This window comes from Dryobates pubescens, chromosome 1 (genome assembly GCF_014839835.1).
Source record: "Dryobates pubescens isolate bDryPub1 chromosome 1, bDryPub1.pri, whole genome shotgun sequence".
Classification (NCBI taxonomy): domain Eukaryota; kingdom Metazoa; phylum Chordata; class Aves; order Piciformes; family Picidae; genus Dryobates; species Dryobates pubescens.
Window position 1 is genome coordinate 58,619,400 of NC_071612.1, and position 27,699 is coordinate 58,647,098.

The 27,699-nt window shown below is 50.0% G+C and overlaps 1 protein-coding gene across 3 annotated transcripts in view; it reads right to left on the reverse strand.

Moving 5' to 3' along the window:
- Window positions 1–27,699, reverse strand: part of IQSEC1 (IQ motif and Sec7 domain ArfGEF 1) — a 539,967-nt gene that overhangs the window by 424,591 nt on the left and 87,677 nt on the right. For all 3 annotated transcript variants that reach the window (XM_054166409.1, XM_054166399.1, XM_054166438.1), the window contains exon 2: window positions 4,381–4,410. In XM_054166409.1, coding sequence (XP_054022384.1) covers window positions 4,381–4,410 — 30 coding nt within the window. The remainder of the gene's footprint in view (window positions 1–4,380; window positions 4,411–27,699) is intronic.

Sequence of the window (27,699 nt, forward strand, 5' to 3'; positions counted from 1 at the left end):
GCACAGGGGAGGAAGATCTGGCTTCTGTGTAAGGAGGCACTGAAATGGCACAGACACAGGCTTCTGGAGAGCAAGGAATATCTGCAAAACTATCATCCAGCTGATCTCACAGTCATCTGCTGGCAGCAAGGATGTGAAAAAGAAATGGTTACATCTCATTGCTCTCTACAACTATCTGAAAGGTCATTGTGGAGAGGCTGGTGCTGGTCTCTTCTCACTGGTAACTGGTGACAGAGCAAGAGGGAATGGCCTCAAGCTGCCACTGGGCAGGGTTAGACTGGACAACAGGAACAATTTTTCCCCTGCAAGAGTGGTCAGGGATTGGAATGTGCTGCCCAGGAAGGTGGTGGAGTCACCAACCCTGGGTGTGTTTAAAGGTGTTTTGGATGCAGCTGCAGCTTTAAGGGGTCAGCCTCCTCTCTAGCAACCAGCACCAGAACAAGAGGACACAGTCTCAAGCTGTGCCAGGGGAAGTTTAGGCTCAAGGTGAGGAGAAAGTGCTTCACGGAGAGAGTCATTCATCACTGGGATGTGCTGCCCAGGGAGGTGGTGGAGTCACCATCCCTGTTCAAGAGGGGATTGGACATGGTACTTGGTGCCATGGTCTAGTCATGAGGTCTGTGGTGACAGGTTGGACTTGATGATCTTTGAGGTCTCTTTCAACCTTGGTGATTCTGTGATACTGTGATACTGTGATGTGGTGCTTGGGGCTCTGGTTTAGGGGTGACCCTTGCACAGTAGGGCTCTGGATTGGACTTGGTGATCCTGAGGCTCTTTTCCAACCTGAATGTTTCTGTGATTCTGAGATCTCACCATTTATCTAGCATGATGCTTTTATTTGCAGTGCCAGTGCTAGTGACAGTCAAACAGTCAACTAAACCAGAGAATTGCTTGGGTTGGAAAAGCCCTCTGAGATCACCCAGTCCAACCATCAACCCAACACCACTATGGATGACCCCAAGAGCCATGGCCACAGGCTTCTTGAACACTTCCAGGGATGGGGACTCCACCACCTCCCTGGGCAGCCTGTGCCAGTGCCTGGACACTCTTGCAGCAAAGAAAGAGTTCCTAATTTCCAATCTAACCCTCCCCTGGCACAATTTCAGGCCACTTCCTCTCAGTCTGTCACCTGATACTAGGGAGGAGAAACCAACCCACACCTCACTGCCTCCTTTCAGGGAGTTGTAGTGAAACTTCACCACAACCATAAGCCCTCCACTTGCATTCACTCAAGCCTGGCCAGTCCCTGCTGAGCCAGTCCATTTCCTCCCTGGCTTCCCACCTCTTGCAGCTCCTTCCTATACTTTATTTCATGACTCCAGCTGAACACTTTGGCAGGAGACACTGGCACAGTATGGGCAGCATACTGATTTGCTGGCATTTTGCTGATCTTCCTGTGGGCAGGGATGATGATTTCTTCCCTTCAGGGTTTGAGCACTAATCCCTAGGCTGACGTTATCACTGCATTTGAGATGATTGCATTTCATCTTCATTTGCCAGAGAGAAAGGAAAACACAGTAGGAAGCAAATTAACCACAAGGTAAAGCAGCCACTAGACATAGCTAAGGAGCTAAGTGAGCTTTTTTGCCTGAGACAAGACAAAAGCTGGCCAGGCTTTTATGCAGGTAGTGACATAAAAGCACATCCCCAGTGACATTTCACCTCTGCTCTGAAGAAACACAGCTTATGGGGGAGGAGAATGGAGGAGCTGAACTGCAAGAGCATTTCAGGAGCAGCGTGGCTGTGCCTTCTGCTCAAGCTGCCTGCTCCTGCACTCATCTGTTAAGTCTAATTTTAGGCTATCATAAGAGTCTGGAACTGCCTTGGAGTAACTCAGGTTCATGCTGAACACCAGAACTAATTCATTCAACAGCCCCAATCCAGAAGACTCCATAGGTGCTCCAAAAGCCATGCTGATGATTACCTGCAGCTTTCTAAAGGCAACACATGGTGCTGATTCTGCCCATCACAACCCTAAAGGCTGCATACAGTGTCATAGTATCACAGTACATTAGAGGTCAGAAGGGACCTCCAGAGATCATCCAGTCCAACCCCCCTGCCAGAGCAGCATCACCCAGGGCAGTCTGCACAGCAGTGCATCCAGGTGGAATGCAGCAGACATATACCTTGGGCAGTACTGCCACTGTCTCCAGACACACCAGGGCCGAGAAGATTCTTCCTCTGAGGTGTGGAATTTATCTGGCAACACATCCTAATGATAATTCAGCAGCCTTGCAGCCCAGTCCCTTAGAGTGTCAGCAAACCAGCACAGACACTGCCACCACCCCAGCTGATTAAGATGCATGCCAGGGCCAAGGGCTGGTGTGGTGGGTTAACACCCATTCTGAAAACAGGGGGGAGGGCTTGCGGGTGCTTTGCCCTCCCTGCAGGGCCTTTTCCCCCTGGGAAACTGAGTCTGCTCCACTCCCCCCTCCCTGCCCAGCTAGGGTATAAAAGGGAGGGCACTGGAGTCATTAGCTCTCCTTTTTGCCTCCTGCCTTTCCTGGACAAGAGCTACTGCAGCTGCCTTCCTGCTCCTCTGCCGCATGCTCGGGCCTGATCCTTCTCCCTGCTGCCTCTGTGCCTCTTCAGAGAGACTGGTTTTGTATTCCTGTTTTTTTTTTTCCCTCCCATCCATCCTTGTTCCTTGCCCTTGTGAACCTTACCTGTTATTGTTATATATCTATTGTTTAAAGAAAACTCTTGACCCCTCTACTTCCAGGCTGACTCCAAATTATTGCTTGGTGGATTTGCTCCTTCCTTTTTTTTCCCCTCTCTCTTGGGAGGGAGGAAGGGGGAGCAGGGGAGAGATTCTCAGCCTTGCCCACATCTGAGCTCTTAACTCCCAGTTAAGGCTCAAACCACTACAGCTAGGTAGCACCCAAACCAGAGCTGAAGTACCTGGCTTGCAGCTGTGCCTACATACCACTGAAGTGCCTCAAAATACGGTCTCTAGTAGATGGACTCAACTCTTCCCAGCAGCGGCGATGCCACACGCCCCCAGCCCCTCCTTTGGGCAAAAGAATCTCACAGGAGTGCTCACAGGTCAAACCAAGACTATTCCAAGCTAAAATGTCACCTCAGTTACAGTTCTGTAAACTCCCATGCTTCTGAGTTACTCTGAGTAATCAGCATTCATCCTTCCACAGCTTGCCAGTGGGTCGGAAACCCTCGTGGGAGTCAAAAGCAACCGAGGAGTAAAGCGCAGGCATCTTCGCACAGCCTGCAGGGCAGCAGCTGGTGGTTTTGTCCAGCTCAGTTGTTGCATGTTGAAAACATGCTACCAGCCTGCCCTGCAGAGCCCAGAGCTCGGGGCAATGCCACAGCCAGCAGCAAGGAAAAAGCATTTCAGAGGGTCTCTGCTCACTTCCTACAGACTTCTGGCTCCACGATACCTGATGGATTCTTCTGCAGTTCACCTGGTTCTGGGGACAGCCTACAGACCTGTGGCTAAGAACTGCATTTCTGAGTCTACAAGTGAAGGTCTTGCCTTTGTTTGTTTGTTTTTAAAGAAACAAAACACAACATCTTCAGATCCAAAGGCCTGACAATGCCCCAGAGGAGCTGTGGGGTACTATGGTGAGCCCACAGCCAACATTTAGCACCCCGCCATCAGCGCTCGGTGGTCACGCTCCTGGAGAATCAAGGCATCCACTCCATTGTAATGGTCTACTCAACAGGGAAGACTTTCAGACAAGAAGATGGCATTGCCAGGTTCCAGTCCATTTAGAGCATGGTTACAGGGCCTACAGAGCTGACTCAGAGAAACAGCTTTGAGATGTAGGTTTTACAAAACTAGGAAAAATAGCCTCGCAGTAACAAGCACAAAAGCAAAGACTAAAGGAGACAGAAGTCAAGTTCTGAGATGTAACATTCTCTCTACTATCTAAAATCCTCCAAGTGCACAATGAGTAATGCAACCAGGAGTCAACCAAGGGTCTCGCTGGCAAGCAGAGAAGAGCAAACTACCAACTAAGGAAGCCTGGAGGAGCACCTGGACTTCTCCTCAACACGAAGGCTGCCCCCCAAAGCAGGCAGCTGGCTCGCAGCTTCACCAGGAGCACAAATGATCATTCATCATGCATCTGAATCCAAACCGCTGGCAACTACACATAACTTGCAACTAGCAAAGCTAAGACATGAGTCTTAAACCACACTGGAGACAGAAGCATTCAGGAAAGGTCATCTCATCTAGGCCTGAGCTTGGGTCGAAGATCCTCCATCCCAAACACAAATGGCATGCTAAGTAGAACCAACAAACCCCACCTTGTAAAGCAGATCTCTTTCAGTGCAATGCCTTCCAACCAAATCATGCTTTTGAAATGAAGTCTTTTCTTACAACAGAGAGCTGGAGAGATAAAGAAAGCGATGCACACATACCTGATGCTTCTTGAACTCTCCCCTTCAGACCTGTAAAGTAAAACACAGACATTTAGGACAGGATTACTTCAGCATTTAGAAGATAGATAGCCTAAAAAGGGTCACCTTCCTCATGCATTGTGTTCCCCCTTTTTATTTCAGTTCATTTTTCAAGGGGTTGGAGCAGCTCTGCTAGGAGGACAGGCTGAGGGAGCTGGGGGTGTTCAGCCTGGAGAAGAGAAGGCTCCAGGGAGACCTAATAGCAACCTGCTGGAACCTGAAGGGGGCTACAGGCAGGATGGAGAGAGACTGTTTGCAAAGGCCTGCAGGGACAGGAGCAGGGGCAATGGCTTCAAACTAGAGCAGAGCAGACTGAGATTGGATGTGAGGAACAAGTTCTGCACCAGGAGGGTGGTGGAACACTGCAACAGGTTGCCCAGGGAGGTGGTTGAGGCCCCATCCCTGGAGATCCTCAAGGTGAGGCTGGACAGGGCTCTGGGCAACCTGATCTAGTTGGGGATGTCCCTGCTAACTGCAGGGAGGTCAGACTGGAGGACCTGTGGAGGCCCTTTCTGGCCTAGACCTTTCTATGATTCTGGGGCTGGTTCTATTTTCCCTACAAATAAGACATTTTGAACAGAAACCAGACTGCTTAGGTTTAGAGGAAACCTAGTTAAAACCCAGCTCACAGCTGGCCAATAATTGCAGCATTAAAATACATGCTGACACCCTCAGAACCCTCAATGAAGACCCTCTGAAAACATGCAGCAACAAAGATTTCTGTCCCATATTTGCAAGTGAAAAGCCCCAGCATCTGACATTATCCCAGGAGCAGATTACCTTGTACCTGCTTTCTTTCTCTCTCTTTGCTTACCATATCTTCACTTTCTAGCTGAAAAGGTCACAAGCAATTCTGTTGAGGAAGCTAATCCCCAGGCTTATTAGGCACTACTCAGAAAGGTTTGCAGATAAAAGGCATCTAAAATATTTCAAAATCCCACATTTGTCTGAATTTAGAATCACAGAATTGTCAGGGTTGGAAGGGACCTCAAGGCTCAGCCAGGTCCAACCCCCATGCAATGGGCAGGGACACCTCACACTACAGCAGGTTGCTCACAGCCACATCCAGCCTGGCTGCAAAAACCTCCAGGCAGGAGGCTTCCACCACCTCCCTGGGCAGCCTGTGCCAGTCTCTCACCACCCTCATGGGGAAGAACTTCTTCCTAACATCCAATCTCAATCTCCCCACTTCTAGTTTTTTCCCATTCCCCCCCAGTCCTATCACTCCCTGACAGCCTCCAAAGATGGCATAAATGTGCAGAAATGAGGGACAAGAGGAACCAAGTTACAGAAGATCTTTTTCTCACAGTGAGGTAATTTCATCAACCAAAACTGGAACAAAGCTTCTCCCCTCCACATGTTTAAGGGAGGAAATTTCAGTCAGTGTCATTCACACTGACAAGGTTTCCTCCTCTGAAGGGAAGCAGAAAGGTAACTCCCAGTATTGCATGGATGAACCCAAAATGAAGAAGAAAACAGACAACACTTTGCCCAATTCTTTGCCTTTATCACTGCCAGTGATAAACTTCCCAGTCTCAGTGCTGCACACACCTTGAACACATCAGAGGGCTCTGCAAACCAGGAGTCCAACAGAATACAGAATTAACCAGGTTGGAAAAGACCTCAGAGATCATCAAGTCCAACCTCTCACCCAGCACCATCTAATCAACTAAACCATGGCACCAAGTGCCTCAGCCAGGCTCTTCCTAAACACCTCCAGTGATGGGGACTCCACCACCTCCCTGGGCAGCACATCCCAGTGGCCAATCTCTCTTTCTGGTAAGAACTTCTTCCTAACATCCAGCCTGAACCTCCCCTGGCACAGCTTGAGACTGTGTCCTCTTGTTCTGGTGCTGGTTGCCTAGGAGAAGAGACCAACCCCCACCTGGCTACAACCTCCCTTCAGGGAGCTGGAGAGAGCAAGAAGGTCAACCCTGAGCCTCCTCTTCTCCAGGCTAAGCAACCCCAGCTCCCTCAGCCTCTCCTCACAGGGCTGTGCTCCAGACCCCTCCCCACCTTTGTTGCCCTTCTCTGGACACCTTCCAGCATCTCAACATCTTTCCTAAACTGAGGGGCCCAGAACTGGACACAGGACTCAAGGTGTGGCCTGACCAGTGCTGAGCACAGGGCAGAATGACCTCCCTGCTCCTGCTGGCCACACTGTTCCTGATGTAGGCCAGGATGCCATTGGCCTTCTTGGCCTCCTGGGCACACTGCTGGCTCACATTCAGCCGACCTACAGAGCAAAGCAGGAGATTCCAGAACAAAGCTTCCAAACACCCTTTCTGTGTCATAATCTTACCAGGCACCCCAGTACAAAGGGCACTGGTATGAGATTGCAGCCTACACTATTTAAGTGAAAATATACCAGCAACAAAACCACCAACAGAGGCATCTCAGCAAGGTTGCTGAGGATAGCAAACTGGGAGGCTTGGCTGAGACACCTAAAGGCTGTGAGGCCATTCAGAGACTTAGACTGAGAGCTGGGCAGAGAGGAACCCAAAGAAGTTCAAGAAGGAGAAGTGCAGAGTCCTGCACCTGGGCAGGAAGAATAAACTGCAGCAGCACAGGCTGGGAGAGGATCTGCTGGAGAGCAGCCCTGTGGAGAAGGACCTGGGAGTGCTGGTGGGCAGCAAGTTCTGCATGGGACAGCAATGTGCCCTGGTGGCCAATAAGGCCAATGGGGTCCTGGGGTGCATTGAGAAGTGTGTGCAGCAGAGCCAGGGAGGTTCTCCTCCCCCTCTACTCTGCCCTGCTGAGACCTCACCTGGAATATTGCATCCAGCTCTGGGCTCCCCAGTTCAGGAGGGACAGGGATCTGCTAGAGAGAGTCCAAGGGCAGGACTACAAGGATGCTGAAGGGACTGCAGCACTGCCTGGGGAGGAGAGGCTGAGAGCCCTGGGGCTGATTAGACTGGAGAGGAGAAGACTGAGAGGGGATTTAACAAATGTTTATAAAGATCTAAGGCTGGGGGTCCAGAGGGAGGGGCCAGGCTCTTCTCAGTTGTGATAGGACAAGGGGTAATGGATATAAACTACAGCACAGAAGGTTCCACCTCAACATCAGGAAGAACTTCTTCACTGTGAGGGTCCCAGAGCCCTGGAGCAGGCTGCCCAGAGAGGTTGTGGAGTCCTGTTTGTTTGCAGCCCTGTCTGGATGTGTTCCTGTGTGACCTGTGCTGGATTCTGTGGTCCTTCTCTGGCAGGGGGTAGGACTGGAAGATCTCCAAAGGTCCTTTCCAACCCCTAACATCCTGTGATCTGTGATCTATATGAACTAAGAGAACATTCCCTACTTTAAGTGAAAGAGAAAACAGGAAAGACCAATTTCTTTCCAGAGTGATTCCCAGCTCCAGTGACCACTTGTGGAGTATGCCAGAGGCAGCAGAGGTTCCATAAGTTTAAAGTCAGAAAGCAAACAGTATTAAAATCTAACTTTCAGACTCTTATCATAGAAATAGGTACCAAAAATGGACATTTTCTTCTCCCCCTCCCTCATTCCATGCTCTCTTCAGTCTCAAAGAAGCCTGAATTATTTTATATGCACAGGCTGAGAGGGAAGGAGGAAAATTAACTTCACCTCTTGTCTCATGAGACGATTGAGTAGCAGGAAGAGTAACTAAGGAGACTGAGTGTGGGTCACAGAGGTGGCCAGGTACATCCATAAGCAGGAGTCTAAGTGGATGTTCCTGGCAGCTATCATCATGGTGTCTCTCAAAACAGAAGAGAAATTTGCATAGTGGGAAGTTTTCTTGCCCAGAGCAAAGTGCACCAAGTTCTGACCAGAAAGAAGAATGCTGTAAGCATCTGTACTGCACAATCCATCAGGCTGGAACACCCAACAGATGGGAAAACTCAAGGGGGTTGCTGTGCAGCTTAACTGTGTTCCAAAAAAGTTGAGTTTGGAAGCTCTCCAGAGCTCCACAACCTCTCTGGGCAGCCTGCTCCAGGGCTCCAGCACCCTCACACCAAACAACTTTCTCCTCCTGTTCAGATGGAACCTCCTGGGTTCCATTTTGTGTCCATTGATCCTTGCTGTGTTGCTGGGTACCACTGACAGAGTCTGGCCACATCCTCTTGCCCCCCAACATTTAGCTCTTGCTGAGCATTGCTCAGATCCCCTCTAGGGCTGCTCTTCTCCAGGCTCTCAGCCCCAGGGCTCTCAGCCTTCCCTCCTCACAGAGATGCTCCAGGCCCCTCAACATCTTTGTAACCTCTGCTGGACTCTCTCCAGCAGATCCCTGTCTCTCTTGAACTGGGGAGCCCAGAACTGGCCCCAGTCCTCCAGATGCAGTCTCACTAGGGCAGAGCAGGAGGAGAACCTCCCTCAACCTTCTGGGCACACTCTTTTTAGTGCCCCCAGGAGACCACTGGCCTTCTTGGCCACAAGGACACATTGCTGGCTGGCAGTGAATTTGCTGTCTCCACCTGTACTCTGACAGCCAAGAGGCAACTCTGAAGCAGCTTTTTTCTACATGGTTCCTTTAGTCCTGAAGGCTCTGTGAGCACAGAGGAAGGAAGAGAAAAGAGCTCACCTATGCATCCCCCTGAGTAATGAAAAGAACCAACTAATGAAGTATTTAACTGACACCTTCCCACACTCAGGCTCTCAGCACATTTTCTCTTGCAGCACACACACCTCTCACCACTGAAAAAGTTGTTAAACCTAATTGCTTCTGCTAGTGAGTCTTCAAATACAGCCCAGGCAAGGGGAGTTTGAATGCCTTCAGTTGCTGTCTTCCCCCTTGAGTAACAAACCCACCTGAGCCATCTGAACAGGTGTGCTCAGAATGCTCAGTGGATTGGGAAGTCCCCAGAAGCAGCAACCAGCAGCTCTAGACCACCCCCATCAGCTGACTGCTCCTCTCACTACAACTGAAGAGGAATGTTAAACAAAGCAAGGAAAAGTCTCAAGGCACAGGCTGGGCCTCTCCAAGGTCCACTCTGATGGGTAATGGCCTGAAATTGTGCCAGGGGAGGTTTAGGTTCACAGGATCAGAGAATGTTAGGGGTTGGAAGGGACCTCTGGAGATCATCCAGTCCAACCCCCTGCCAGAGCAGGACCATAGAATCCAGCACAGGTCACACAGCAATGCATCCAGATGGGGCTTGAAAGGCTCCAGAGAAGGAGATTCCACAACCTCTCTGGGCAGCCTGCTCCAGTGCTCTGGGACCCTCACAGTGAAGAAGTTCTTCCTCATGTTGAGGTGGAACCTCCTGTGCTGCAGTTTCCATCCCAATGCAGTGCCCACTGTCCTATCCCAGGGCAGTGCCTCATAGGGCAGTGCTGCTCCAGTCCCTTTAGCATCCTGGTGGCTCTCAGTTAGACTCTCTCCAGTAGATCCCTGTCCCTCCTGAACTGGGGATGTTAGGGTAAAGGAGTAAGATATTTGTCATGGAAATATTCTAGTCCAGTTTGTCAGCCCATGCTGGCCTCAGAAGACCCAACAGGAACTACTGGAATCAGGCAGGCACTGCTCACACCTTCATGTTCTTCACTGAGAGAGTTGTTAGCCATTGGGATGTGCTGGCCAGGGAGGTGGTGGAGTCACCATCCCTGGAGGTGCTCAGAAAAGGACTGGATGTGGCACTTGGTGCCATGGTTTAGTCAGGAGGTGCTGGGTGACAGGTTGGACTTGATGATCTTTGAGGTCTTTTCCAACCTTATTGATTCTATGATTCTATGTGTTTGGTGGCAATTCTGAGTGGTTACCAGCATCTTCCTGTGGCCATGGCACTTGGGGACATGGTTGAGTGGCCATGGTGGTGTTGGGTTGATGGCTGGACTCAGTGATCTTAGAACTGTCTTGGTTGGAAAAGACCTCTATGAACCTATGCCCTGGCACCAGGGCTGGAACCAACCTCTCACCCAAGCTGAGCACTTTGCATCTCAGCACAGCTAACAGCAAGGGCTGATGCAGCACCATCCCTTCTTTACTTTCAAGACCCCAAAGGTCAAAAAAAACCCTACCCACTAAAAATAAAAGATTGCTAAGTTTTGCAGCTGCTAAATTTGCATTTCCAAGGCTAAATTTTATTCAAGGAAACTCCCAAAAGTTATCCAGAGCTGGTCAGCTGTACTCAGGGAATGAATAATTGGTTTGCAGAGCTGAATGAACACACTCCTGGGAGGAAAAAAAACCCAACCCAAACCCAAAGAAAGCCACTCCTTGTAGCTTGAAATAAAGCATTGGGTATTCTTTAAGCCTTCTTCAAAAGCCAGGGCTGTGGATCAATAGCCAGTGTTTCTGCTTAGGCTGTAAGCATATGCTGGGCTCTGGATTGATTTTTCCCTTTCAAGCCAGACAAAAGAAATGATGAAATGAGGAAAGGTGACAACACTTCTGGCAGTATCTTGCATCATTTCTTTCAAGGTAGAGCTTAAAGAAGGAAAAGGCTACAGTACACCTAACACCTGCTAGGCTACAGGGCTTGGGCTTAACCAGAACATCTCTCAGTGAAAAGTGATATGCAACTTCCACCAAGATCTCTCATCCCCTGTTGGTTTCCAGCATTTTGTGAGTGAAACTAAATACTAACCCACACATGCCACTGAAGTGCAAGTTTGTATTCTTCCTGACCCCCTGGTGCAGCTTGAGACTGTGTCCTCTTGTTCTGGTGCTGCTTGCTAGAGAGAAGAGACCAACCCCTTCCTGGCTACAACCACCTTTCAGGGAGTTGTAGAGAGCAATGAGGTCTCCCCTGAGCCTCCTCTTCTCCAGGCTAAGCAACCCCAGCTCCCTCAGCCTCTCCTCACAGGGCTGTGCTCAAGGCCTCTCCCCAGCCTTGTTGCCCTTCTCTGGACACCTTCAAGTGTCTCAATGTCCTTCTTAAACTGAGGGGCCCAGAACTGGACACAGGACTCAAGGTGTGGCCTAACCAGTGCTGAGCACAGGGCACAATGACCTCCCTGCTCCTGCTGGCCACACTATTCCTAATACAGGCCAGGATGCCATTGGCCATCTTGGCCACCTGGGCACACTGCTGGCTCATGTTTAGGCAGGTGTCAATCAGCACCCCCAGGTCCCTCTCTGTTTGGCAGCTCTCCAGCCACTCCTACCCCAGCCTGTAGCTCTGCCTGGGGTTGCCGTGGCCAAAGTGCAGCCCCTGGCACTTGGACTTGTTGAATGCCATCCCATTGGACTCTGCCCATCTGTCCAGTCGGTCGAGGTGTTCAAGGGGAGATTGGACGTGGCACTTGGTGCCATGGTCTAGTCGTGAGGTCTGTTGGGACAGGTTGGACTTGATGATCCTTGGGGTCTCTTCCAACCTTGGTTATACTGTGATACTGTGAGGTCCCTCTGCTGAGGTCATCAGTCCTGTGTCCAGCTCTGGGCCCCTCAGTTTAGGAAGGATGTTGACTTGCTGGAACGTGCAACAAAGTTGGTGAGGGGTTTGGAACACAAGTCCTATGAAGAGAGACTGAGGGAGCTGGGGCTGCTTAGCCTGGAGAAGAGGAGGCTCAGGGGAGACCTTATTGCTCTCTATAACTACCTGAAGGGAGGTTGTAGCCGGGTGGGGGTTGGTCTCTTCTCCCAGGCACCCAGAACAAGAGGACACAGTCTCAAGCTGTGCCAGGGGAGGTTTAGGCTGGATGTTAGGAAGAAATTCTACACAGAGAGAGTGATTGCCCATTGGAATGTGCTACCCAGGGAGGTGGTGGAGTCACCATCATTAGAGGTGTTTAGGAGGAGACTTGATAGGGTGCTGGGTGCTATGGGTTAGTTGATTAGATGGGGTTGGATGATAGGTTGGATGATCTTGAAAGTCTCTTCCAACCTGGTTTAGTCTATTCTATTCTATAAGGAACAAGTTCCGCACCATGAGGGTGGTGGAACACTGCAACAGGTTGCCCAGGGAGGTGGTTGAGGCTCCATCCCTGGAGATACTCAAGGTGAGGCTGGACAGGGCTCTGGGCAACCTGATCTAGTTGGGGATGTTCCTGCTGACTGCAGGGGGATTAGAAGAGCTGTGGTTAGTATGTCACAGAGGCTCCCCTCTCCCTCTACTCTGCCCTGCTGAGGCTGCATCTGGAATATTGTGTCCAGCTCTGGGCCCCTCAGTTTAGGAAGGACTTCAGGAACTGCCTGAAAGAGTCCAGCCCAGAGCCACAAAGCAGCTGAAGGAAGTGGAACATCTACCTGTGAGGAAAAGCTGAGGGAGCTGAGGCTCTTGAGCTCACAGAAGAGGAGCCTGAGAGGTGACCTCATTGCTGCTGCTAAAGATGTGCAGGGTGAGTGCCCAGAGGCTGGAGCCAGGCTCTGCTGGGTGATGCCCAATGCCAGCACAAGGGGCAGTGGTGGAAGCTGAGGCAGAGGAAGCTCCATGTGAACATGGGGAAAAGTTTTTCACTGTGAAGGTGCTGGAACCCTGGAATAGGCTGTCCAGAGAGGTTGTGGAGTCTCCTTCTCTGGGGACACTCAAAGCCCACCTGGATGTGTTCCTGTGTGGACTACCTTAGGTGCTCCTGCTCTGGCAGGTGGGGTTGGACTGGATGATCTTTTAAGGTCCTTTCCAACCTGTAACATTCTGTGATTCTGTGATCTTTGGATGTCCCTTCCAGCCCAAACCATTCTATGATAACAAACCCTGTACCAAAACAAATGCAAGGCATTAGAGCAAACACTTTGATCAGGCCACAAACCAGAGAGCCCAGTAAAATCCTGACTGATTTTTAAGCTGAAATGAAACACTGCCATCACCTTCTCCCCATTAGGCCACATCTGTGCAAAGTGGGACCTTCAGAAAACATCTCCATTCATCTTACCAAAATGAGTGAATCTCTTTTGTATACAAGGCCAAGTGCTGGGTCCTGCACCTGGCTCCCAGCAACCCCGTGAATGCTCCGGGCTGGGGAAAGAGTGGCTGGAAACTGCCCATCAGAGAAAGATGTGGGGATACTGGTTGACAGCCAGCTGAAGATGAGCCAGCAGTGCCCAGGTGGCCAAAAAGGCTAGCAGTGTCCTGGTCTGGATCAGCAATGGTGTGGCCAGCAGGACCAAGGCAGTGATCCTGTCTCAGCAGTGCTCCCTGTACTCAGTGCTGCTGAGGCCACACCTTGAGTACTGGGTTCAGTGTTGGGGCCCTCGCTCCAAGAAGGACACCAAGGGTCTGGAGCAGGTCCAGAGAAGGGCAAAGCAGCTGGTCAAGGGTCTGGAGAACAGGGCTGGTGAGAAGCAGCTGAGGGAACTGGAGGTGTTTAGCCTGGAGAAGTGAAGGCTGAGGAGAGACCACATTGCTCTCCACCGCTCCCTGAAAGGAGGTCGGAACCAGGTGAGGTTGATCTTTTCTCCCTGGTGAGAAGTGACAGCATGTGAGGAAATGGCCTCAAGTTGTGCCAGGGGAGGTTTAGGTTAGAGATGAGAAGAAACTTCTTCCCTGAAAGGGTTCTCAAAGCCTGGCAGAGGCTGCCCAGGGAGGTGGTTGAATGCCCATGCCTGGAGGTGTATGAGTGAGGCAGAGCTGCGGTGCTGAGGGCCAGGGTTTAGCCCCAGCCTTGGCAGACTTCGAGAGTGGTCTTTTCCAACATCCTATAAATACACCAAGCAGGAAAATGCTAAAGTTCAGATCTTGGCTTCCAGTTGCAGAGCTGGTTGGCAATTTCTCAACCAAGAGTTCTCAGTGGGAGGTTGTCAGCTCAAAAACAGAAAGCCATTGGCAGGAGTATGATGATTCTGAAGAAATCTCTGAGAAAAGCACACGACAGGAAAGCTATGCAAATCAGGAATGTGAGAGGCTCCCATTCCCGTTTTAGGTCTTTATTTAGGTGAGGATAGGGTCTTGAAATCCCAGAAGCAGCAGAGATTCAGTGGTGAAGCTCATTCAATGGCTTTTCCTTGCTCAGGAGACTTTAGCAACTCCCTGGCTCACCCCAGCAGGCAATATTCAATTCTCTCTGTTATTTCCTCCCCTTAAAGTTACAATAAACAAACTGAAAGTCTGATGCCATCTGATTTCTTGTTTACACTCAGAGCTATACTTAGAAACAAAAAAGCAGAATGTGAAGCTGCTTCCAGCAGCAGCTTCAGGACCAGCTTTCCATCCAACTCATGGAAATCATCATTTCCACAACAAAATGAAGGGAAGGGAAGGGAAGGGAAGGGAAGGGAAGGGAAGGGAAGGGAAGGGAAGGGAAGGGAAGGGAAGGGAAGGGAAGGGAAGGGAAGGGAAGGGAAGGGAAGGGAAGGGAAGGGAAGGGAAGGGAAGGGAAGGGAAGGGAAGGGAAGGGAAGGGAAGGGAAGGGAAGGGAAGGGAAGGGAAGGGAAGGGAAGGGAAGGGAAGGGAAGGGAAGGGAAGGGAAGGGAAGGGAAGGGAAGGGAAGGGAAGGGAAGGGAAGGGAAGGGAAGGGAAGGGAAGGGAAGGGAAGGGAAGGGAAGGGAAGGGAAGGGAAGGGAAGGGAAGGGAAGGGAAGGGAAGGGAAGGGAAGGGAAGGGAAGGGAAGGGAAGGGAAGGGAAGGGAAGGGAAGGGAAGGGAAGGGAAGGGAAGGGAAGGGAAGGGAAGGGAAGGGAAGGGAAGGGAAGGGAAGGGAAGGGAAGGGAACCTATTACCTAATACCTAACACCTCCTGACAACTGAAACATGGCTCCAAGTGCTACATCCAATCCCTTTTGGAACACCTCCAGGAATGGTGACTCCACCACCTCCCTGGGCAGCACATCCCAATGGCCAATTACTCTTTCAGTGAAGAACTCTCTCCTCACCTCCAGCTTAAACTTCCCCAGGTGCAGCTTGAGACTGTGTCCTCTTGTTCTGCCACTGGCTGCCTGGGAGAAGAGACCAACTACCTCCATAGTATGCAACAGAACTGTAGCTCAGAAGTTTGTAAGTGCAGCAACATTGGCACTTCAAGGAGAGCCTTTGTTGTATTTTACTCATGATATACTTACTGGATGTAGAGCTTTGTATTGTCTCTAGCAAGTGAGCAGCTCTTTTCCAACACAGTGCAGCAGCTGCTTGTATTAGTACAGTGCTTCTGCTGTCAAAGTGAAGAGACATCTTTTCATCACCATAATTAAACCAAACCCATCACAGGATGCAGAGACTTCCAAGGCAGAACACGAGGAAATGGCTTTGGGTTGCACCAGGGGAGGTTTATGTTGGATACTAGGAAATCTTTCTGTGCTGCATGAGCGGTCAGGGATTGGCACAGGCTGCCCAGGGAGGTGGTGGAGTCCCCATCCCTGGAGGTGTTCAAGAAACCTGTGGCCATGGCACTTGGGGCTGTGGTTTAGTGGCCATGGTGGTGTTGGGCTGATGGTTGGGCTGGATGATCCTGGAGGGGTTTTCCACATGAAATAATTTTATGATTCTAAGAAATTCCACCTGAGTCATAACAGTACCCACCTGCAAGGCCTCAGGACTCTCAGTCCCTCCAAGACAGGAGAAAAACAGTCTTCTTTGCTAGCATTCCAAGTTTATAAATACTGGTTTCATGTTATGATGGATAGATTGCAAGCTTTCTGTTCCATTACCCTTAATGCTTCACACCCCTCAGCTCACTGGGCACCACTCCACTGCTCACACACACTGTGTGCTCATATCCTCACCAAACCATAAATACAATTTGGCTGCAGAAAAGCAGGAAGAGTTTAGATGTAATTTAGACCAAGAATCATAGAATCACAGAATTGTCAGGGTTGGAAGGGACCTCAAGGATCATCCAGTTCTAACCCCCCTGCCATGGGCAGGGACACCTCACACTACAGCAGGTTGCTCACAGCCACATCCAGCCTGGCTGCAAAAACCTCCAGGCAGGAGGCTTCCACCACCTCCCTGGGCAACCTGTGCCAGTCTCTCACCACCCTCATGGGCAACAACTTCTTCCTAACATCCAATCTGAATCTACACATTTCTAGTTTTGTTCCATTCCCCCCAGTCCTATCACTCCCTGACACCCTCCAAAGATCCCTCCCCAGCTTTCTTGGAGCCCCCTTCAGATACTACAAGGCCACAATTAGGTCTCCTGGGAGCCTTCTCTTCTCCAGACTGAACAACCCCAACTCTCTCAGCTTGGCTCCATAGCAGAGGAGCTCCAGCCCTCTGCTCATCCTTGTGGCCCTTCTCTGGGCACCTTCCAGCACATTTCTCATTATCAAAAGGGGGGGGGGGGGGGTGGGGTGGAACAAAAAGAGTTTCAGTTGAAAACCCAAACAGTATAAAGCTTAAAACTCCTATAAGAACTATCCAGACACTAAATTTGGGCTGGTACTTAAGACTAATGGATCTCACTGCAGATCATGCAGGAAAGCACAGCATCCCCCACATGAAATGGCATCATGGAGATAAGTTGAAGGGTAAACACATGAATCACCAGCTGCAAGATCCAATGGAGGTTATATAAGAAGCATTTTCAGGCACCATTTTGAAAGGAGAAGCAGGACAGCAGGTGCCCAATTCCAACTGCACACCATAGCAACACAGTAGGTAATTACCAGTTATGCTGCTGGAGCTGTTCCCTGCGACCAGCCCGGGGCACGGACTTGTAAACAGAGGATTACTGGTTTGTGGCAACTCTCCCCAGGGACACAGCTGTAAACAGTGCACTCACTCCACTCTGCTAGGGAGGGAGGAGACACAATGACAAAAGAGTTCTGCAGGGAGGACAGCACACCGGATCTACTGTGGCCAGCAAGACCAGGGCAGGGAGCGTCCCCCCTGTCCCTGGCACCGGTGAGGCCACATCTCCAATCGCAGAGTCACACATGTCAGAGGTTGGAATGGACCTCTAGAGATCATCCAGTCCAACCCCTCTGCCAAAGCAGCATCACCTAGGGGAGTCCACACAGGAATGCAGCCAGGTGGCTTTGGAAAGTCTCCAGAGCAGGAGACTCCACAACCTCTCTGGGCAGCCTGCTCCAGGGCCCCAGCACCCTCACTGTAAAGAAGTTTCTCCTCATGCTGAGGTCAAAACAGTTTGTCTCCACTGTTCTTGGCTTATTACTGTGCACCACCCAAAAGAGCTTGGCCCCCTCCCCTTGACACCCACCCCTCAGCTATTGATAGACATTGATCAGATCCCCTCTCAGTCTTCTCCTCTCCAGACTAAACAGCCCCAGGGCTCTCAGCCCCTCCTCATAGGGCAGTGCTGCTCCAGTCCCTTTAGCATCCTGGTAGCTCTCAGTTAGACTCTCTCCAGTAGATCCCTGTCCCTCCTGAACTGGGGATATTCGGGTAAGGAGTAAGATATTTGTCATGGAAATATTCTAGTCCAGTTTGTCAGCCCCAGCTGAGATCCCCTCTCAGCCTTCTCTTCTCCAGACTAAACAGCCCCAGGGCTCTCAGAATCTCTTTGTAGGGGAGATGCTCGAGTCCCCAAATCATCCTTGTGGCTCTCCATTGGACACTCTCTAGTATATCCCTATCTGTCTTGAATATTGGGTTCAGTTTTGGGCCCCTCACTTCACTAAGGTGCTGCAGCAGGTCCAGAGACCTGGGGAAGGGTCTGGAGAACAGGCTGGGTAGGAGCAGCTGAAGTAGATGGGGCTGTTTAGTTTGAAGAAGAGGATGCTGTGGGGAGACCTCATTGCTCTCTCCCCTCAGCCTCATTTTCTCCAAACTGAACAATCTCAGCACCTCAGTTCCCTCTGGTGCTCCTCTTTAAGACTTATTCCATCTTGCTCTATCACCGGATATGAGGCAGAAGAGACTGATCCCCAGCTCCCTCTCACCTCCTGCCTTTCCAGACTGAAGTGTTAAACACAGGCAGGTCTGTCTCAATCCCCAAGAAGCAGCAAAGATTTTTCTCCACAGAAAACTTCCTACATTCTATGATAAATGCCACAGAAGTGCAGCTACTGGCATATGGTCTCCATAAAGAGCTTGTTAGATCTATTCTTGGACTGTCTGCAGCCACTACTGGCCAAGAAATGTCTATTCCAAACTCCCAGCACTCCCTGACGAGAGGCTGGTAAAAAGACCGGCTTGGTTTCCTTGCTCTGCTGCATATGCTGCTGGGCTCCGGGCAGGCTAGCAGGTGGGCCAAGAGTACCCTCCCTCTGCACTCATCCTCATCCTCCAGGATGCATTTTTTTGGTGGCTTACAGACGCCTGAGAAGAGCTTGCAGCCAAGGAGAGGATGCAGAGCTCACAGGCTTTCACAAAAAGCCCTCCTCTCTGCAGTCTCTGCCCGTGCTCTCCATCAAGGTCAGAGATACCATCTGTCCGCTCGGCGAGAGGCGGAGCGCCACGCTCCCCCCTGCTCCAGGCACAGGCTCCAGCCTCCCACCACCTGGGCAGCCTGCAAGGGCCTGCCCCAACTGCATCGCTAACACAAGCAGCTCAGTACACACCAAACTGCCTCCAGGCACTCCTGGCTAACTGCAGAGAGAGTGGTGGCCTCTGCACCCAGCTGTCTGTGTTACCTGGGAGAGAGCAAGGGAGGTGCCACCCCTTCTCTTCAGGGAATGTAAGAATACAGAATCATAGAAATAGAATAGAATAGAATAGAATAGAATAGAATAGAATAGAATAGAATAGAATAGAATAGAATAGAATAGAATAGAATAGAATAGAATTAACCAGGTTGGAAGAGACCTTCGAGATCATCATGTCCAATGTTAAGGTTGGAAGACCACAGGATCAGAGGATGTTAGGGATTGGAAGAGACTTCCAAAGATCATCAAGTCCAACCCCTCCTGCCAGAGCAGGACCATAGAATCCAGCACAGGTCACACAGGAACACATCCAGACAGGGCTGGAAAGGCTCCACAGAAGGAGACTCCACAACCTCTCTGGGCAGCCTGCTCCAGTGCTCTGGGACCCTCACAGTGAAGAAGTTCCTCCTCATGTTGAGGTGGAACCTCCTGTGCTGGAGTTTATATCCACTGCCTCTTGTGCTATCCCAGGGTGCAACTGAGCAGAGGCTGTCCCCTGCCTCTTGATCCCCAGCCCTCAGATATTTATAAATGTTTATTAAATCCCCTCTCAGACCTCTGAGATCATCAAGTCCAATGCCTTGCTTAGAGCTCACAATCCCACTACCACTGCTAAGTTACTACCACTAAACTGGGGCTCTTTAGCTTGGAGCAGAGGAGCCTGAGGGAATGCCCTCATTCATGCTCATAAAGATGTGCAGGGCAGTGCTGGGAGCTAGGAGCCAGGCTCTGCTCAGTGATGGCCAGTGACAGGACAAAGGGACAACCAGTGCAAGCTGATGCAGAGGAGGTTCCAACATTCACATAAGGAAACATGTTTTCACTGTGAGGGTGACAGAACTTTGGAGCAGGCTGCCCAGAGAGGTGGTGGAGTGTCCCTCTTTGGAGACATTCAAAACCCTGGCCGTGTTTCTGTGTGCCTTGCCCTGGGTGATGCTGCTCTGGCAGCGGGGGTTGGGCTGGGTGATCTTTCCAGGTCCCTTCCAGCCCCTACCATTCTGTGACTCTGTAAACCACTTCCCTAAGCACCACATCCATGCACCTCCAGTGATGGTGATTCCACCACCTTGCCAGGCAGCCTGTTCCAGGACCTAATGACCCTTTCTCTGTAGAATTTTTTTCCTAATATACAACTTAAACCTCCCCTCGAACAGCTTAAGGCTGTTTTCTCTTGACCTGTCACTTGCTGCCTGGGAGAAAAGATCAGTCTTCACCTGGCTCCAACCTCCTTTCTGGGAGTTGTGGAGAGCAATGAGGTCTCCTCTGAGCCTCCTCTTCTCCAGACTGAACAACCTCAGCTCCCTCAGCCGCTCCTCACAGGCCATGTGTTCAAGGCCTCTCACCAGCTGCAGGCAGATGGAAGTAGCAGTTGTCTGAGAGCACAGCAACTGACAAATATGTTTATAGAATCATGGAATTGTCAGGGTTGGAAGGGACCTCAAGGCTCAGCCAGTTCCAACCCCACTGCCACGGGCAGGGACACCTCACACCACAGCAGGTTGCTCACAGCCACATCCAGCCTGGCTGCCAAAACCTCCAGGCAGGAGGCTTCCACCACCTCTCTGGGCAGCCTGTGCCAGTCTCTCACCACCCTCATGGGCAACAACTTCTTCCTAACATCCAATCTGAATCTCCCCTTTTCTAGTTCTGCTCCATTCTCCCCAGTCTTATCACTGCCTGACACCATCAAAAGTCCCTCCCCAGCTTTCTTGTAGCCTCCTTGAGATACTGGAAGGCCACAGCATCCTGTCTGCCCTACCTCCTGCGAAACCTGGCACGTCTCACATGAGTGTCACCATCTCTAGGCAGTTGGTCTCCTCACAGACAGGCTCATGCCAAATGCATTCCCTTCATGTGCACTACAGAGCAGGACATACAATCATCCAAGCTCCAGGAACTACAGCCAAGCACAACACAGAGGGGGAAAAAACCAACACCACAGGCTTTGGTTACTCAAGTCTTCTGTTCTCCTTCCCTGCAGCAGGTAGCAGAAAGTCTTTCGTGAAACGAATGCCTCCAGACCAAGGCATCCCTGTGCTGAACAGGCTCTGCAGCTTCCACTTGCTTTACAACATTGTCCAGCACCAATTCCTGTCTCATGAGAGCAAGCAATTAGAATCTGCAGCGAAGCCAACTTATGATCTAAGTCAGGAGATTGCCAAGGAGCCATATGGAAGGGAAGTAAATATTTTGCTTTGATAAGCGGGAGGTGCTCTCCAAGTCAGCATCAGAAGAAAGACTTGAAACTGAAGAGACACCTGATTAAAATAGCTTGAATTTAGCATCTCTCCCTCTCTCAAAACCATTTTGCATCTATTCAGCAGGACTGGGAGGGGGCTGCAGGAGAGCTGGAGAGGGATGTTTCACAAAGGCCTGGAGTGACAGGACAAGGGGCAATGGCTTTAGACCGGAAGAAGCTGGATTCAGATGAGACATTTGCAGGAAATTCTTCCCTGTGAGGGTGGTGAGGCACTGGAACAGGATGCCCAGAGAAGTTGTGGAGGCTCCAAGCCTGGAAGTGTTGAAAGCCAGGCTGGATGGGGCCTTGGTCAAGCTGGTCTAGTAGGAGTTGTCCCCCGCCCACAGCAGCGGCAGGGAGGAACGAGGTGACCTTCAAGGTCCCTTCCGACCCAAAATATTCTGTGATTCGATGATGTCACCTGCTCTCCTCTTTTCTTTCCCTTAATATTAATGTGGTTTAAATTTGTAATTGCTTAAAAGAAAACAATGAGAAATACAAAGATGGAAGAGGAGCATTTGCTCCTGTTCTGACTGAAAACAGAACTGTCTCCAGTTCTGGGCCCCTCAGTTCAAGAAGGACATTGAGACACTTGAATGTGTCCAGAGAAGGGCAATGAGGCTGGGGAGAGGCCTTGAGCACAGCCCTGTGAGGAGAGGCTGAGGGAGCTGGGGTTGCTTAGCCTGGAGAAGAGGAGGCTCAGGGGAGACCTTACTGGTGTCTACAACTACCTGAAGGGAGACTGTAGCCAGGTGGGGGTTGGTCTCTTCTCCCAGGCAAGCAGCACCAGAACAAGAGGACACAGTCTCAAGCTGTGCCAGAGGAGTGTAGGCTGGAGGTGAGGAGAAAGTTCTTCCCAGAAAGAGTAATTGGTCATTGGGATGTGCTGCCCAGGGAGGTGGTGGAGTCCCCATCCCTGGAGGTGTTCAAAAAGGGATTGGATGTGGCACTTGGAGCCATGGTTTAGTAAGTCAGGAGGTGTTGGGTGAGAGGTTGGACTTGATGACTACTGAGGTCTTTTCCACCCTCGCTGATTCTATGATTCTGTGAAAACCATCTCATTCTGGTTGCATTAATCATCTTACAAGTGAGCTGACTCTTTTTTTTTATCCCCTGCAGCCAAAACTTTTCAAACCACTCAACTGTTTCACCTCTGTCCTGGAGGTCTGCCTATCCCTGCCACAGTTCAAGGAGCAGCAACTTTGCACTCGAATCTCCTTCAGAGGTTCCTTTACAGCTCAGTTAACTCAGTGAGATCTTTTTGAATGGCTAAGGAGGTGACTCAGCCCCAGGAGGCAAGAGGAATGATGAGTAAATGGCTAACACACAACTGCATGTCAGAAACCTCTAAGCAAGGTCAGTGTGTTGTGACCACCTTTGCTTTATGAGCAAGTGGCAGCCAAACCTTTCTGGAAAAGGAGAAAGAGGTACACAGAAGCTTTAGCATATGGGCCACCTGGTTCAAGAGGGACAGGGACTTGCTGGAGAGGGTACAGCAAAGGGCTACAAAGGTGCTGAGGGCACTGGAACTGCTCTGCAAGGAGGAATTGGGGCTGTTTAGTCTGGAGAAGAGCAGCCTGAGGGGGGAATCTCATCAACAGTGATCAGTACTTCAAGGGCTGGTGTCAGGAGGATGAGAACAGGCTTCTGGCAGTGGTGCCCAGTGACAGGACAAGAGGCAATGGGCACAGACTTGAACATAAGAAATTCTATTTAAACATGAGGAGGAACTTCTTTAATTTAAGACTGCTGGAGCCCTGGGAGCAGGCTGCCCAGAGGGGCAGTGGAGTCTCCATCTCTGGAAACTTTCAAGGTCTGCCTCAATGTGTTCCTGTCTAACCTCCTCTAGGTGGCCCTGCCTTGGCAGAAGGGTTGGACTCAATCTCCAGAGGTCCCTTCTAGCATCTACCATTCTGTGATTCCTCTGTATTAAACAAACCTACAGAAGGCATTATTCTAGCTTAAATTAAGAGCCCTCTTAAGTGGCAAGCCAGTGGACAGCATGATTAGGTTTTTGCAGCCAGGCTGGATGTGGCTGTGAGCAACCTGCTGTAGTGTGAGGTGTCCCTGCTCATGGCAGGGGGGGGTGGAACTGGCTGATCCTTGAGGTCCCTTCCAACCCTAACAATTCTGTGATTCTGTGATTATTTCTGATTGCCTTTCCATTTAAAGGAAGGAAAGAAACCTCTCTTGACAGCTGGACTTTCAGGAGTGCATTGTGAAATTTCACATTTAAAATAACAGTCCCAGTATCACCAAGGTTGGAAGAGACCTCAAAGATCATCAAGTCCAACCTGTCACCAGAGACCTCATGACTAAACCATGGCACCAAGTGCCATGTCCAATCCCCTCTTGAACACCTCCAGGGATGGTGACTGCACCACCTCCCTGGGCAGCACATTCCAATGACTAACAACTCTCTCAGTGAAGAACTTTCTCCTCACTTCCAGCCTAAACCTCCCCTGGCACAGCTTGAGACTGTGTCCTCCTGTTCTGGTGCTGGGTGCCTGGGAGAAGAGGCCAACCCTCACTTGGCTACAACCTCCCTTCAGGGAGCTGTAGACAGCAATGAGGTCTCCCCTGAGCCTCCTCTTCTCCAGGCTAAACAACCCCAGCTCCCTCAGCCTCTCCTCACAGGGCTGTGCTCAAGGCCTCTCCCCAGCCTCGTTGCCCTTCTCTGGACACCTTCAAGCATCTCGATGTCACAGTCCAAGGCAAGCTGCTGTGGGTGACCCTGCTTTAGCCGGGTGCTTGGACTAGATAATCTCCAGAGGACCCTCCCAACCCCCACCATCCTGAGCTCCTCTGCATCCCCATATCTAACATAGCCACACATCTGCTGAAATATGTCTGCTAAGTGATTTTTATCTTAGGCCCCAACCAACCTGTGATTCTGTGATATAAGTATGGAACACAGCCCTGGCTCCAGTTGAAATGCTCCCTTATAGAGGTCCTTGCCTCTAATGGCAGCTAAATGCTTTTCAGAACTTGAAAATATCCATAGCAGAGCACTTCATCATCAATTTAGCCTCTAGACATGCAATCATCAGCCATAAACATTTAGCAAATGATCAAATCAAGCTTCACCCTTCATTTGTATCAAGTATTTGTGTTTTCCTTAATAGAATTATCTGTCTGCAGAGGGTTGTTGTCAAGATGTATTTTAGATTCATATGTGGATTAGTTAGAGTCAGAGCAAGCAGCCAAGAAGCCTTCAACGAGAATGAGCAATTTTCTACCCAAGGAATTTATGTCTTTAATCCTCAGGCTTTGGAGCCCATTACATTTCCACACTTAGCTCTCATACCAGACAAGACCTCAGCATGTTTATTCTATAAGGAGGAAAGAACAAACAATAAAACTTTGGGGAGGGGGGGAACAGACACAGCTGCTATCGACCTTCCATCCCAGGAATTCATTCAGTCCTTGACCCAACAATAACTGCAAATCAAAATCCCCCATCTGAAACCTCCCTGCGCAATTTAAACCAGAGGACTTCCAGGGTCAGCTGCACCTCAGCCTGACTGCACAAGAGGCATCTGTGCACTAAATTCCACTCACAGATTATTGGAAGGCTGAGTGATTTGTCATTAAATGGCAAAGTTATCTTTGGAGAACAGTGGAATGGTGCAATCGGAGCCCAGACTCGATCCCATGCTAAGATGTGAGAAAAGTACTAAACCCTTAACACACTTAACCTCTGGATTAACCTCATGGTCTGCACTGGCAGGAAAAAACACAGACCCATTTTGGCTGGAAAAGCCCTGCAAGATCATTCAGACCAACCATTCTCTTACTCTGCTAAGGCTGGGGCTAAACCATGGCCCTCGGCACCACAGCTCTGCCTCCTTCAAACACCTCCAGGCATGGGGATTCAACCACCTCGCTGGGCAGCCTGTGCCAGCCTTTGAGAACCCTTTCTGGGAAGAAGTTTCTTCTAATGTCCAACCTAAACCTTCCCTGGTGCAACTTGAGGCCATTTCCTCTAGTCCCATCACTTGTTCCTTGAGAGAAGACACCAACCTCCATCTTGCTCCAACCTCCTTTCAGGGAGTGGTAGAGAGCAATGAGGTCTCCCCTCATCCTCCTCCAGACTAAACAAGCTCAGTTCCCTCAGCTGCTCCTCACCAGCCCTGTTCTCCAGATGCTTCCCCAGGTTCATTGCCCCTCTCTGGATCTGCTTCAGCCCCAAAACAGAACTCAATACTCAAGGTGTGGCCTCACCAGTGCTGAGTACAGGGGGACAATCTGTGCCCTACTCCTCCTGGCCACACTATTGCTGATCCAGGCCAGGATGCTAGTGGCCTTCTTGGCCACCTGGACACACACTGGCTCATGCTCACCTGGCTCTTGGTCAACACCCTCATTATCATAGAAATGTCAGGATTGGAAGGGACCTCAAGCATCATCTAGATCCACCCCCCCCTGCCCTGGGCAGGGACAGTATATCATATGGCACCAAATATGAAGATGACCTGAAACATTAGAAGACATGAAACTTGCCCCCAATGGAGTGAATAAGGCTTTACTGGGAAGAGGCACAACAGGAGCTGTTTAACTTCCCAGACCACTGCTGGTAGATGTTCAAGTCCCAGTTGTGCTTTGCTGAGTATTAATTTGCCCCAGAAGCCAACCTGATTTCTGTGGCCACATGGACAAACCAACAACAAGCTGAGTTTGGCTGCCTTTGCTGTAAACCTCTTCTCCAATGTACACTAACCTGGAAAACCTGAACCAATGAAGACAAACCCAAGTGTGCACTCTACTATAAATCATGGGACAGAAGGCTAAAAGAATGGAATTGCAGTCTCTCAATTGTTTGATCTCCTCTACTCAGTTAACTCTTTAGATGCACCATCAACTGTAACTACCAAGTCTTTGCATGGAGAAGTTAAAAACCTGCCCTAGCAGAGAAGCAAATCCCAGAGCCAGGATTCTTGGCTGCTTCTTGGCTGCCTGGAGGCCTCAGTTTCAATTACAAGGGCTGTGGTCACAGCTATGGCTTTTCTTGCTATTAATCAGATTCCATCTGTCCAAAAACCTGCAGCAGTTATTGACTCGGCCAACCCCACCATAAATGTCCTTCTGGAGGCAATCTTGAGGTTACCATCTCCTGAACTTATTCTGGCACTGGATGGAGCAACACAGCCTGCTTCTTACCTTCTGAAAAAGCCCTGGTGGGTTTGCTTTGTTTGATTGTGAGCACTGGGGGGTGGTGTTTGGTAGTGGTTTTGTTTTGCTGCCATGTTTTGCTTTGGTTGTGGTTTTGTTATACTGTGGGTTTCTGCTTTGGTCTTGAGCTTTGGAAGAGTTTGGTTGTGGTTTTGTTTTGCTGTGGTTTGGTGCTTTGGCTTTGAGCTTTGGAGGGTTTTGGCTGTGGTTTGCTTTGGGTTTGAGCTTTGGAGGAGTTTGGTTGTGATGTGTTGCTTTGGTTTTGGGCTTTGGAGGAGTTTGGTTGTGATGTGTTGCTTTGGTTTTGGGCTTTGGAGGAGTTTGGTTGTGATGTGTTGCTTTGGGTTTGAGCTTTGGAGGAGTTTGGTTGCGATGTGTTGCTTTGGGTTTGAGCTTTGGAGGAGTTTGGTTGCGATGTGTTGCTTTGGGTTTGAGCTTTGGAGGAGTTTGGTTGTGATGTGTTGCTTTGGTTTTGGGCTTTGGAGGAGTTTGGTTGTAGCTTTGTATTGCTGTGGTTATTTGTTTTGGTTTTGAGCTCTGGAGGGGTTGGGTTATGGTTTTCTTTTGCTGTGGTTTGCTTTGGTTTTGAGCTCTGGGGGGTGGTTGTGATCTGGCTTCTTGTGGTTTTTGGTTTGGTTTTGAGCTTAGGGGGGTTGGCTGTGATTTGTTTTGCTGTGATGTTTTGCTTCGTGGGTTTTATAGGGTCAATTGTTTTTCTTCTGTCAGCTCTTTTGGGGAGGGACAGTGTTTGCCCTGGTCCCTCAAATGCAAGCTTCAGCACAATTACCACTTTCAGGGAGAGTTTTAACAAGCAATCCATTCAGCTTTGAGAAGCTTTATGTCAAATACCTTTTTGATCCTTCCTAAGTGTTGCTCAAACACTCCCTGCACTCTCAGCCTTCTCTGCTCTTCTCTCAGTTCACTTCTGACATTTTCTATCACTTCCTGACATTGGCAGATTGAGATTGGTTTTGTTTCTTTAGATCAAAGCACTCCCCAACATCTCACACCGACCTAGACACAACCAAGGAGAGGCTGTGGAGGTACTGTGGATTTGGGATGGGGGTTTTGGTTTTAGACTATTCTGGTGCTTTAAAGTCCTCACAATATTACAAAGCTAAATCACATTTTGTGCCATGATTCACAGCAATAGATTTGAGTCATAGAATCACATAATCACAGAATCAACCAGGTTGGAAAAGACCTCAGAGATCAAGTCCAACCTATTACCTAACACCTTCTGACAACTAAACCATGGCTCCAAGTGCCACATCCAAGCCTTTCTTAAACACCTCCAGGATGGGGACTCCACCACCTCCCTGGGCAGCACATTCCAATGGCAAATCTCTCTTGCTGGGAAGAACTTTCTCCTCACCTCCAGCCTAAACCTCCCCTGGCACAGCTTGATACTGTGTCCTCCTGTTCTGGTGCTGGGTGCCTGGGAGAAGAGGCCAACCCCCACTTGGCTACAACCTCCCTTCAGGGAGTTGTAGACA